General features: G+C 37.8%; 1 protein-coding gene across 5 annotated transcripts in view; it reads right to left on the reverse strand.

Annotated features, from left to right (window-relative positions):
* Positions 1-13,651, reverse strand: part of LOC108149571 (diacylglycerol kinase 1) — a 58,463-nt gene that overhangs the window by 14,789 nt on the left and 30,023 nt on the right. For 3 of the 5 annotated variants that reach the window (XM_041707560.1, XM_041707557.1, XM_041707559.1), the window contains exons 6-13: positions 13,367-13,567; positions 12,100-12,285; positions 9,033-9,158; positions 8,846-8,970; positions 5,766-5,874; positions 4,883-5,014; positions 2,936-3,147; positions 163-294 (exon numbers count right to left, since the gene is read on the reverse strand). In XM_041707560.1, the coding sequence (XP_041563494.1) occupies positions 163-294; positions 2,936-3,147; positions 4,883-5,014; positions 5,766-5,874; positions 8,846-8,970; positions 9,033-9,158; positions 12,100-12,285; positions 13,367-13,567 (1,223 nt within the window). Of the gene's footprint in view, positions 1-162; positions 295-1,168; positions 1,555-2,935; positions 3,148-4,882; positions 5,015-5,765; positions 5,875-8,845; positions 8,971-9,032; positions 9,159-12,099; positions 12,286-13,366; positions 13,568-13,651 lie in introns of those variants that run through there. The other 2 variants (XM_041707563.1, XM_041707565.1) reach the window with 2 other exon arrangements.

Raw genomic sequence — 13,651 nt, forward strand, 5'->3', positions numbered from 1 at the left:
ACAGCCACATTTTACAAATTGAAAAGCCATAGTTAATCTTAATCTAAAAATAGTTTCCGAATGCAACTTTAAATAATTATTATATAAGTTTTAACTGGGAAAATGGAGAAGGTAGAAGGTAGAAGGTGGAACAGGAAAAATGTTTAAGATTTGCAATTGTACCTTGTGCGCCTGGTTGACGGAACGCTGGCGATCCAGGACAGCAGGACAGATGGCCGTGGGCGGTACCACCAGCTCGGCGTACTCCCCCAAAGTACATTCCTTCTTCACAGACGAGGCGCAGCGGTTGTGGAGCTGTCGAGGTGACGGGAGGGGGAAAGCAATTAAATTAGTGCGAGCGGCGGGCATCATCAAAATATATTTCAGGATATCGTGGCCTCATGGAAGTTTTACGCTTTTAAATTTAATTTCCACTTCAACGCTGGCCAAAAGCCACTTATGATGGGAAATGGGAGGGGGTGGCTCTAGCGTTTATTTCGCCTTAATGAATCCGATTAAAAGTTTGTTAGCGCCGACTACTCCACCCGCGGTGCAAGAAAAATGGTTAATTTTGGACTAAATGAGATTTAGCGGGGACTTTTCTTTCATTTAAATACCAATTTGGCTGAAGCGTTTTCTTGGCATTTTTCTAATGACCGCGTGGCTTCCTCTTTTGCATAACATTTTTTTTACAGCTGCGGCCTCTGATTTGGATTTGGTCATCCACTGATGACCAGGCTATAAACTTTTTGTTTTTTAATTAAATAAATCGATGGGAACGTCGGGAAAATGTTTTTTGGCTTTGGCAACTAAATTGTTCTTCTTTAGTTTTAAACAAAAATATTACGTTTTCGTGATAGTATATTGAATATTTGGTGGATTCGTTTTAATATTAAATATAAATTAAATAATTAATTAGATAAACGAAGTAGAAACTATCTTTGTTTGAAAACGCCAAATTGCTTGGAAAAATTGATTTTTAAATCGAAAAAAGGTAGTTCTTAATAAACCACTATAGTATATTGATACTTTATTATACGAATTGCAGTGATGAAGAATTTCATGCCGGAGGACAGCACGACAACCACACTTCCCTCTTATCGTGGGCCAAACTTTAAGCACACACAGACACATCCACTCAAAATGCAAAGTTATTGACTGTCAAAAGCGTCGGCAACGTTTTGCTTACAAAGTATTTGCCGATGCAGCAGCATCCGAGTCGCAGGACCAAGTTTGCCGACCTCCGCTCCCGACGGCGGTCCTCCGGCAACAACAAATTCGGCATTATCTCCGCTGCACTTGTCAAAGACACAGGACACGAAAGTTGGTGGCATGCGAAGGCGGCAGCAGCGCAATTTGCTCGGGACGTGACAATTTGCCAGCCATAACGAAGTTGCCAGCTCATGTGTGGCCCGGATCGGTTCGGATCCGGGAATCGAGGGGTGTCGCTGGAGGAAGGTGGGAGGATGACGTTGGAATTGCTGCCGGGCTGCGAATCACAGCTGCCGACACTGGCTCCGACAAAACTGCAGACGGAGTGCTTGGCCAAAGGCTGCCTTGTTTTTCCGAATAATTGGAATTTTTGTTTCGAAACAATGCTGGCAGTCGCTGGCGCAGCAGATCTGATTTGGTCTTGTAACGGATTGATTCTACGTCAATTAACTTGCATTTGAAACTCATCATGACTGCATCTTTATATAAAACCGCCAAACGATGTTTACCTACTATAGCCTATGGCAAGGTTTAATATATTCAGTCTATTCAAAAGCCAAAAGTGCAAATAAATGTTAATTTCTGGCCACCTTAGGCTGTAAGCGATTAAGCCCTTATTTGGGAAAAGGCATTCAATGGGCGAATTCAGTTGAACAACATGATCGATGATGGAACAACATGATGGATCAGTTATCAGTGATCAAGTTTGTTCTGCTGAACGCCTATGATACATTACGCATTAATTAATTAATTTTTGCTTGTTTTGTTTGTTTTTAAATTTTGTTTTGTTAACATTCCGATTTTTCTTTTTATTCTTATCCATATTTACACCATCGATATAGGCCACCAGATATGTATCATGTGTCAAGAAAAGGTGGCTTACTATTTTTACTCTTCTTTTATAAATTTTTGCAACATGATCAGTGATCATATGCATTCAGCAGAACTATCGTAAGAAATCCATCAGTGATCACTGATCATGTTGTTCTGCTGTATACACCCAATGACTCACAAAAAATACGCTTATCCATTTCTCAATTATAAGCAATTAAACAATTTACCAAAATAGTAATACTTAACAAAACTTAAATTACAATGTAGATGATGAAATTTGTTTTAATGGGACAAGGGTTTTATTTTAAAGATATTATTCTGTGGTCCCAAAAACAGGCATATCGTATAAGGAAAAACAACGTTTGACTTCTAAGCAATATTGGCGAAGAAACTTAATGGAAGCTCAGACTTGCCTGTGAAAATGAATCCCTACATTTCTAGAACATTCACCCAACCAGAAATGGGAGACTTTGTAATGGGATGCATGACAAATAATACCAAATTGGACTAATATATATCGTTTACGTTATATATATTTACCTTAAAACATTGATGTGTTGACTATGATACTACTTTTTAAATTTAATTAAATAGTCTATTTTGAAAATATAAAAAGAAAAGACTGAAGTGGTTTATTCAGTGAAAAATTAAATTCTTTAGGATAATCTTTTATAACACATTTAGTGTTAATTTCCATTTCTTTTCCTTTTTTCTATTGAACTTAAAAAAACGTCTCTACCATTTAAACTGAGTTTGCAAACGTTATGGAAACGTACGACCAATTTTATAATGCTGTGCAATTAATGGGTTGACAAACGATGTGTCTAATTACGAATAAATATATTGTTTTTAGAACAACGCGCTGAAATAAATTGAATTTAAGTCCCCAAGGTCACACCGATCCACTCACCATCATGTGGCACCAGCGGCAGGTGAGTCCTGTAATGCCGTGGTAGGCCTTTATCCGCTTGCGGCACTTGGAGCATCGCCCATAGCAGTTGCCCTCCACCCAGTGGTGCAGCAGGTCGCCGCCGGACTTGGGCTTCTTCGACTTCACGTACGTGGTGATGCAGGAAGCGGGAGCGTGCTGCACGCACCGCTCGTGAACCGTGTACTTGCACACTGCCAAAAGTAATATTAATATACGTTTATGTTATTAATACATTTTTCTTTAAAAATTACTTTAGTTTATCTTAATAATTATAGTTAAATTGTTCTTATTTCTGGACAATTTAACCAATCTGTTCTTCAAACGAATAGAATTCATTCCTAACCTGAAATATGCACATGGGATTTTTTAACGAAAGGTTAACCAAACCAAACAAGCTTAAGAGTAAATGACCCGATAATATAGAGTATTCTTAATGCACATCGTTTGCTCAATTGTTGGAAATTAAACGAAATTGTGAACTTCGATTATTTTGTTTAATATCAAAGTAGAGAAATTAAGTAAGGGCCATGGTTTTCTGATATTAAAGTTTCCGTCCAAATTGTCTTTCTGAAGGAAGGGCAGGGTTTTGTACGACAACTGGAGTCCACGTATATCTCGGATCTTGTAATAAAGATTGCTTAAAAATAATTTTTCTATAAATTAGATGTATTTTTGACTTTTTGTTTAGCAATGTATAGCAGCAACTTTAGATAAAATTTAAATATATTGTTTTTTTTATTACTTCTAATACTATTTATCATATACTGCTTATCTCCTTTATTGCTCATTACCAAACGAATTTTACACATTCGTTTTCTTAGAATGTTTGAAACTTTATTTGCTTTTACCGTCGAGTTATTTGTTATTCTTCTGATAAAATTTGTTATGTTTGTGACACTATTAGAAGTCTCAAAGCAGAATAATAATAATTAGCCCGCAATGAGGAATAAAAGAGGAATAAAACCGTCACCAAAAAATTCCACATTTTGTTTATACGCAAAGTTTTAGTAGTTTTTGCTGTGCTGCTGGTAATTCTCTATTATAAATTTTGTCAGAGTTTATAATCAATCTTAAATCCTTTAAAATATTTATGCATGATTTAACATTTTTCCAATTTAAATCCATTTTGTATTTGCAATTTTCAATATTTTATGTGAAAATCTATATTTTATGCCAGCTAGGATAACTTCAAATGAGCTTTAATAGTTATATTCAAAGAGATTTGCGTAAATCTATTTTTGTTTTCCTTTTTGTTGTGTCTATCATATTTATTTGAGCGCACAAAAATTCGAGTTGGTGAATATTGTATTGTATTGCATTGCGTTTGTTTCGGTCACGTTTGCGTAAATTTGCGTATTTTCGGAACTGTTAAAGCAATCGAATAAACTAATAAATTCTGAAAAATTCTGAAAAAAATACATTAATGATTTTACGGCTTATTTTGACTGAAAGTCGCAATCTTTATGGGATTGGTTGTGATTGAGTATAATTTGATTCTAATAAGATTCATAATTTAGTTTATGCTTTAACGTTACTTTATATAGGTACAGTAGATTATAGAAATTAAATTTAATTAGGCCCATATTTGCCTTGAATAATATTATTATTGAAACTGATTAAACACGTATTAAATAAAAATCTTGCAAGAATATAATCGATAATTTTGGGGCATTTTGTTTAACCAATGAGTTTTTTTGCAGGCTAACATTTATTATTCGTTTTAGCTAAAAGGGTTAAATTTGTAAATAATCCCCCCTAATATGTAGATTCCTGAAATATTAATGTAATAAGTCGAACACTTTGCCGCTTTCTTCTGCGTGGTTTAATGGCCTTAAAGTTACTTTGGCTAAAACGATGCCATTGAAATAGACAATTTCCTGTCTTTAGACACCACCACCAAGGCAGACACTCCTCACAGATACTCACGCACACAGCAGAGACCCTTCTTGCCGAGGCCGACCAACATGTTGAGGCAAAGGTTGCAGTACGCCGGCTTGCTGAAGTGCTTCAAGCGCCACACATGGATGCCATCCTCCTTGAGCGTGGTGCTGTCGACACCTGGGGAAGATTGAGGTGTAGGATGCCAGGTGGCGGTTGGAGATGAGGGCGTAGGGGCGAGTTGTCACTTTGCATAAGTGTACGGAGGGCGCCTGCAGCAACTCCTCGTTCCCCTGGGCCAGCTGGGCAAATGACTTGATTATTACGGCAGCAGCCAACCAGTCACAGATCAAGGCATTCAGCCGGCAAAGGTGCATTTAGCAGGGGAACGAGGCACAGCACACAGAGAGAAAATATTGCAACTATGGGGTTCTGTTTTGATTGGCTTTCAAAATAAATTTCAGCTATTAAAAAAATATATATTTGACTAAAACAACTATTTACAAATACCGTTCTGGCATACTACATATAGCGAATATTTTAACAGCAGTTATCTAAAAAATTTTTTTATGGGTTTCAATTCGTTAAGCGACTTAAAATAAGCCTTAAAAATGTCAACATTGTTCACGACATAAACGACATTTGTAAGCGATTTACTGGAGTTATCACTTCTTTTTGAACTCTTTTTTAAGTGGCTTCAAAAATTCTTTACTCTGTTGAAAGGGAGACAGGCCTAAAATGTGCTTATTTTTGTTCAAATTTCAAAAAACTTTTCAATCTCAACAGTAATTCTTTATTTAAAGAAAAAATCAAACCATCTTAAAACAAGAGCTTTTCAAAATCAAGTATGATTGAATGAATGTACAAATCAAAGCAATAAGCAGAAACAATAACAATATTTTCTCTCTGTGTAGAATGGAAAATAACCCACCTAAGAGCACGAGCAGTGGAATGGTTGTCATCCCGCCTCGCTGCCACTCGTCCAAGGACACTGTGCCGTCGGCGTCATAGTCAATTTCAACCATCATCTCCTGCAGTATCTGTAAGTACAAAAAGCGATTGCGGATTGCAGTGAGTGAAGTGAAACCAAAAAAAAAGGGTTGTTTTAGAGGGAATGAAATTTAACGGAAAGGTAACTTCCTGTTTGGAATGCACTTCTATTACCTTGGGTTGGTTAGCAAACGCATTTTCTTAAGAAATGCAGTTACTCGTAAATATTGTTGGGAACATCACCATCCTAATTTAAAGTTCTTTAAGAAGTTTTAAAAGGGCTTAAAATATGTCAAATTAAGTTAAAAATGTTTTCCATCTTGATGTTTTAAATTATTGCACAGCTTTAAACACTTCAAAATTCAAGAGCAACTAAGACTACAAGAAACCGATCGAAGCGGTACGAGTACTTTTGCTCTATAAAATATTCACTTCCAAATTTATACAACTTCCGAATCCTTTTTCTTTCTCTTGGCAAATTTCATATTCTCCCGGAAATGAATGCCAGAATTATGCAACTCATTAAGTGCTTTGATTATTTGCGGGGAGCAAACGGAAAGCAAAAAGGATAAATAATGGGCCCGACGAAAGGCTGACCCAAACTTGGTTTCTTGGCTCTTGGCAGGTCTTGCCTCAAAATATTTTGATTAAAATATTTTCTGTGTCTGCCTAGAATTTAAAGTATGCGGCAGTCATAAAGTCGTGATGGCGATGTTACTGGAGCTCCGGGTTCTCGAGCAGCGGAAAAGGAAGTCGGTCGAGGGCAAGGGACAGACGGAAGATGCGGCTGGAATCATTCCGCTAGAGCCAGGGGTATTTTGTTAATTGAGTTTTGTGGCGCTTTGACTTTATTTGCGGTCGCAGTTCTTTCTTGTTTTTCCCTTCCTTTCTGTATATATTTTTTGCTTTGCCTGTCAACATCGAGGGGGTTTTCTCGTTGTTAGGGGGAACGCGTTAAGCTTGTTCTTTTTGCTGTTGGTGAAACTATTAAGTCGCCTATGCGATGTGGTAGCTGAGGGAACACCACAAATTTGCGGTTGAAATGGAAACCCAGAGAACACGTAAAGAAATCTAAATGAATAGTGACAAGAAAGAAAGCAAACTTCGGCAAGCCGAAGTTCATATACCCTTGCAGCTATCGCAAGAATTAAATATTTTTGAAAACATTAAAATTATGATTTACTTGCGTATATGTTTAAAAACATTGAAGCTATGACGATTTGCAGCTTAATTATTTGATTGTTCTTTTATATATTTTTATTATTTGTATGGGAGCTATATGATATAGTCGTCCGATTTTGATAATATTTAAACCATAATTCTGAAATATTTAACCATTGCTATATGTCGAAGAACTAAAAAAAAAATTAAAAAACAGCAAAGTTATAATTTTTTTTCAATCATTTTTCCGATTGTTCCTATGGGAGCTATATGCTATAGTCGTCAGATTTTGATGAAATTTTAATCATAATTCTGAAATATTTAACCATTGCTATATGTCGAAGAACTAAACAAAAAATTAAAAAACAGCAAAGCTATAATTTTTTTTCAATTATTTTTCCGATTGTTCCTATGGGAGCTATATGCTATAGTCGTCCGATTTTGATGAAATTTTAATCATAATTCTGAAATATTTAACCATTGCTTTATATCGAAGAACAAAACAAAAAATTAAAAAACAGCAAAGTTATAATTTTTTTTCAATTATTTTTCCGATTGTTCCTATGGGAGCTATATGCTATAGTCGTCCGATTTGGATGAAATTTAAACCATAATTCTGAAATATTTAACCATTGCTAAATGTCGAAGAACTAAACAAAAAATTAAAAAACAGCAAAGTTATAATTTTTTTTCATTTATTTTTCCGATTGTTCCTATGGGAGCTATATGCTATAGTCGTCCGATCCGGCTCGTTCCGACTTATATACTACCTGCAATAGGAAGACAACTTTTGGGAAAGTTTCATGCAGATAGCTTTAAAACTGAGAGACTAGTTTGCATATAAACGGACGGACAGACGGACAGACGGACAGACGGACGGACAGACGGACATGGCTAGATCGACTCTACTAGTGATGCTGATCAAGAATATATATACTTTATAGGGTCGGAAACGTCTCCTTCACTGCGTTGCAAACTTCTGACTGAAATTATAATACCCTCTGCAAGGGTATAAATATATATATTATCATATAAATACAAAATATGATTTGGTTATGTGGAAAAAAGAACTCTGTGGACAGAAGTGCACGTAGTGACGAACTCACACTAAGAGTTCGCGTTTGGAGAGTACTACTTGTATATAGCTTCTTAAATTGTAAAACTAATACACTGGAAGTAAAATCAGTTATATTAAGAAATTTTGAGTTGGGGGACTGGTGGAATATACTGTAATTTATTTTCAATTTATTCACATTGTTCATCAACATACGACAAGCAGTATCAAAATTAAAATTAAATTAAGTCAGCTTGCCAAATGAGTAAATAGTAAAAAAAAATGTATTACACACAATTAAAAACTTTCTACCTCGTCCAGAGGTTTTATTTTAGAATTTTTAGAACGGCCAAATTTTAGGTTTATATAAATAACTTGCAGTGTGTGTTTAAATGTGTCCGAGACTGTTGCTTAAAACAACGTTGTGGCTAATCGATTTTTTAATTACTTATTTTTCCTCCTGTGTGGCTAAGCCTGGACTATCGCCGAAGTTGAATGTTCAAACAATAAAGCGAAATTAATTTCAAGTGTTTTTTCCGTCGTGTTTTGTTTGGTGCTTTGTTGCGTTTGCTGTTAAAAATGTTCGTAAGTAATTGAAAAAGTTTTATTGGATTGGATTGGATTGGGTCAATGAGTAGTTGAACGGGTTTCGGGGTTCGTGACCGCCAAACAGACAACGGTGGGGATAGTGAGGGGATAGTGTGGGTGCTGTAAGTCGATCTGCCGAATTGCTGTGCATCGATGTTGATTGCAATTGCTTTCGCGTAATGAGTTTTTAATGTAAGCCGGACTTAACCGGCACTCACCGGACGCAGTTCGCTGACATCCCAGCCGAGATACTCGGCCACGGCCATCATCTGGTTGACAATGGCGTCCATTTCGGCCGTGTCCAGAACTCCGTTGCTGTCCGTGTCGTACAGCCGGAACATGACTGCAAGCAATGAATAAATAAGGGGACCCGGATCGAAGATTGCAGTTGCAGGTCGGTCTTACACTCCAGCTTATCCTCCGGACGGCCAGCCTCGAGCAGTGATAAATAGCAGACGACGTCCTTCAGGGGGACCTTGAGTGTCAGCGGATCAAAATGGGAAAGTTTTCGCGCCAGGAGCTTAATGTCAGCTGCAAGTGAAAGAGGGAATTGGTGAGTGGGTGGTGGGCAGTGGGCAGTGGGCAGTGGGTGGAGAATTGCATGTGCAAGTGCATTCATTAAGTGCTGGGCACTTCGAGTGACAGAGTGGACGTGGACGCATTCTCGTTATTCTTAATGCCATCGACAGCTGACAGCCAGTTCCCATTATGCTTAATGTTAATAGCCAACATTTGACCGGGCCGAAAGCCAGTGCTTCGTTATGGCTCTTAATGAACCCGAGCTTCGGGAAATTCTGCCGCAATTTGTTTTCCAGTTTAATGTGAAAGGAAGGAAGGAAGGAAGGATGCTACTTGCTTTTGATGCTTTGAGCCTGCGACCCGAAACTTTTCTCATCTTATGCTCCAGATACTTTAGCTCGCTCAACTTTGTTTTGCTATAATTACAAATTTATTCACCTTTTCTTTTGCTTTCTACTCCCTATTGATTTGCAGTCAATTCCGGCGTAATTACATAATGAATTAAAATCAAAGCGCTCTGAATGGCCTAGCAAATTGTTTAGAAATTTTCAAAGAACTCTGTTTGGTTTCTTTGCGTGTGCGAGACTATGAATGATTTCCATCTTTTATTATTTTGACAGGCCATTTGTGTGTGCTGTTGATGTTGTAATTTATATGTTAATGCAGGCAGCGCGGCAGTTTCCATCTAAGCTAGTCAAACAGCCGAACAAGACATGGAGATGATTGTATTTTAGCTAATTATGTTTGCCCAGTGTCGGAACGTTTGTTCGCAATAAATTAAAATACATACACATATACCGCAAACAATGCTAATATTTGCCCTTCTTCTTAATAACTAAATGAGGCTGTCGGTTTCGCGATGAGTGCAGGGAAGTTGAGTAAACAGGACTGAGTGTGTGAGCAGGATCAATGTCGACTTATTTGCCGGCCTACATTTGGACTAATAAATTTAATTCACGCACACAGGCAGCCGGAATACAAAAAGCAAAGCAAAACTAATCCAATTAGCGCTTAAGGCGCTCTAAGGCACACACATACACTCGGAGGAAGAAAGCAGACCCTTGCTGTACTTAATAGATAATGCTAATAGGAAATTCCTGACTGGGCCTCGTCCTCGTGCCTTTTGCGTAATTTGCTGCACCGAAAAAAGGACGACATCAATATGATAAGTCAACGTGATCCCAACATTGTTTAAATAATATTTATTCGGTACATACATTCATTTTGTTTCAAATTTCAAATAAAAAAACTATTTCTTATACGTTTGAAACTCTTTAAAATCCAATTGATAGTATAATTGTCAAAGCTGTTGTTTTACTAAGACTTTTGTTTTTGTTTGTACTCGATAACAAACTTAATTGTTGAAAGTGTTTATGGCAATCGTTAAAAGAAATATTTTACACAAATGCTGGGAAAGGGATAAGTTTAAAAGAATAAGGAACACTAAATGTCCTTTGAAATGAAATTGTATTTGATACACAATATATTGCATATATATAGCAATAATATAGACTATATATATATCTATATATAGCAATTAAAAAACAAATATACCTGCATTTATATTTTCATTTGGCCAAAACGGCTTTTACAAATATTAAATAAGATATTTAGCTAGAATGAGTTCATAGTTTTGTTGCTGTGTACTCCCATCCTCTGAACTTTCAGGACAATGTCTTTCAATTGCTGGCAAAATGCGTGAAACTGTTGGCCAGCGACAAAAAAGGCAAAAAAGAGGATAAAAAAACGAAATTTACGTTCATTAATCATTCTCGTACACATTTCAAACGAAGCAAAATGAATGGAAGCAAAAAGAGAAACAAACGATGGCAGCAAAAAAGCAAAAAAATGCTGCTGCATACTTTCAGGCCGCAAGTGCTCCTTGCTCTGCTTGTGTGTGTAAGAGTGTCCTGGTTCTCTGTTCTTGTGTGCGTGTGTGTGTGTGTGTGAGCAATAAATGTTAATTTAACGCAGGCTTCGCATTTTACGAGTTGCGACTTCGTGAAACGCAAAAATGTTTCTAATTGGGCGTTGATTTACGACACGATCTCTGAGACAAGAGTCCCTCAGTTTTATTTTTTGAACTTTTCTTTGTTTTTGGTATACGGGATGCTGGAGAGGCGGGAAGTAAGGCTGACTTCCGGTGCCAAGTTTGGCCTTTGCAAAGGACTGCAACTTCGGCAGCGGTCCCAGGTCCATAATTTATGAACTCATGAATTAGCGAATGCCCGCCTTGTTTTCCTTCCGCGCTGATATTTGCTTTTGGTACTTGCTCTACTAATTAGCAAGTTCGGGAGAAAGTTAACTAAGCAAATGGCAAATAAACTGAGGTTCGTAGTCTAGATGAGCTGCAGTTAAGTCAATTTCGTTAAGCAGGTATAACAATTAACGTTACGCATGCTATTGAATAAACGTATTTGGGATTTTTATTAAATATATATTTAATACGCGTCATGATTATTTTGAGGACTTACTCAGTTTTCAGTATTAAAAAATGAATATTTATTAGTGATATTATTTTGAAATTGGTGATGAAGACCCCTTGCCAATAATAGCGTAAATACATAGTTTTGGTGCTACACACCCTTTTGCACTAAAAAATGAGACCTTATTTACCCCTTTCAACATTCAGAAAGCAATCAGAAAGTATGTTTTTCTCGATCAAATGGAGCGTTCTGCACATAGACGGTTAATTTCAGCATCTGCACGGTTCTGTCGGTCAGCATGTTGGCTGGCCAATTAGTTGGCTGGGCACTTCCAGCTGCCACGATTGGCCACGTCCTTCCACATCCCCGCACACATCACATGCTGATTGCACAATAAGCGTCTTAATTGGAAGTCGCATGCACATTGTAATTTCAGCGCACTGAGCCGAAAGGGGTACGCGGATGTGGACTGGGTGGATAATGTGGACAATGTGGACAATGTGGAGCGCCGCCTAATTAATACTCACCATCAATTTTGCAATTAACCGAATTGTTGCTCTTCTTGGAGGAGTTGCGGGACATCTGCGAGTGGTTGGTCGCCGAGTGGGAGGGGCTCGAGTCCACGGATCGACGGGCCGCATTGCTGGCCTGGAACATGCTGGGTCCGCTGGCCAAGGGGCTCGGCGTCACGGTGAGCATTGGATGGACGCTGCCTGTTGGATGGACCGGCCAATGAAGCAGAAATATCAAACACGTGCCGCGAATGCAGAACACTTCTCACAGTACTTAGAAAAAGTTGTCAGACTTTATGAAATTAAAGGTTTTTATAGATTGAACATTTGACAATTAAATAGTTGAGTAGAGTAAACGATTATATTGTGTTTGTTTTAAAAAGTGTGTAGCAGGTAGAAGGGGGCAATTCCGACACTAAGAAGCTCATTTATTTTTCATTAGGATCAGTTTTTTTTGTTTAAACGTGAATACTCCGAGAACTGTAAGAGCTAAATAGTTAGGACTTAGCTTGTATACCATAGTAACAACCACTCCGGGCTGTTTAATTTCAGACATTGGATCCGATCACTCTTTTGCCTACAAATCACAAAATTAAAGTCATATATAAGTCGTATACAGAATTTCTGGCGCCAAAGTTTCATGCAGATGGCTTTAAAACTGAGAGCTTAATTTGCACATAAACTGACGGACTGACGGACGGACAGATACTTTATAGGGTCAGAAACGTCTTCTTCGCTGAGTTGCAAACTTCTGACTGAAATTATAATACTCTCTTCAAGCGTATAAAAATGGAGCTAGTTCGATTTTACGTTGAATTTTTGGATTGTTCTTATGACCGCTATATAATGTCGTTGTCCGATTTTAATCAAATTTTATTCGAATATATGGAATAGTAAAACATCACTATACCACAAAGAATATTCAAATAAATATAGAGTCATCGAAGCAAACCGTTTTTTTTAATTTTATTTCAGATTGTTCCCTTGGGAGCTTAATTATATTATATTATTATTATAATTGATGTACTGAAATGTTTCCTTTACTGCGTTGACTGAATTTGTAATGTAATTCTAAACTCTTTCCGGTGTTCATCGTTACTAAGCGGACGTCCAAAGTGATACTCTCTACAAGGGTATAAAAGTCCTTGGCCTTGTATTTCAATAAAAATATTTAAAATACTTAAAGAGCTAAAGTTCAAAACAACTTCAAGTCGTACGTCCTTTTCTAGTTTCTAATTCTGAGCCAAGCTCGCTGTGTTGTTCCCCGTGTAACGTAACTCACCCGTCTTGCTGGGATCGTGCGAGAGATGTCCGCCCAGTGAGTGGTGTAATTTATCCGTGATGCCATGGATTTTGTCCACAAAGCTGCTGCGGGTCGGCGCGTGGCCCTCGCCGGCCACGCCCCCTGGGCCTCCGATTCCGCCCCCGCTGCCGCTGCACTGGGGCATCAGCTCGGCAATGCTATTGATGTTCGGAATGGAGCCTAATTACGGGCGGTTGGGAGGCGAGTGGGTCGATGGGAGTGCAGGGAGTGCAGGGAGGCCAAAAGAAATGTTCAGCAATTATT

Source organism: Drosophila elegans, unplaced genomic scaffold, assembly GCF_018152505.1.
Source record: "Drosophila elegans isolate 14027-0461.03 unplaced genomic scaffold, ASM1815250v1 contig_133, whole genome shotgun sequence".
NCBI classification, from domain to species: domain Eukaryota; kingdom Metazoa; phylum Arthropoda; class Insecta; order Diptera; family Drosophilidae; genus Drosophila; species Drosophila elegans.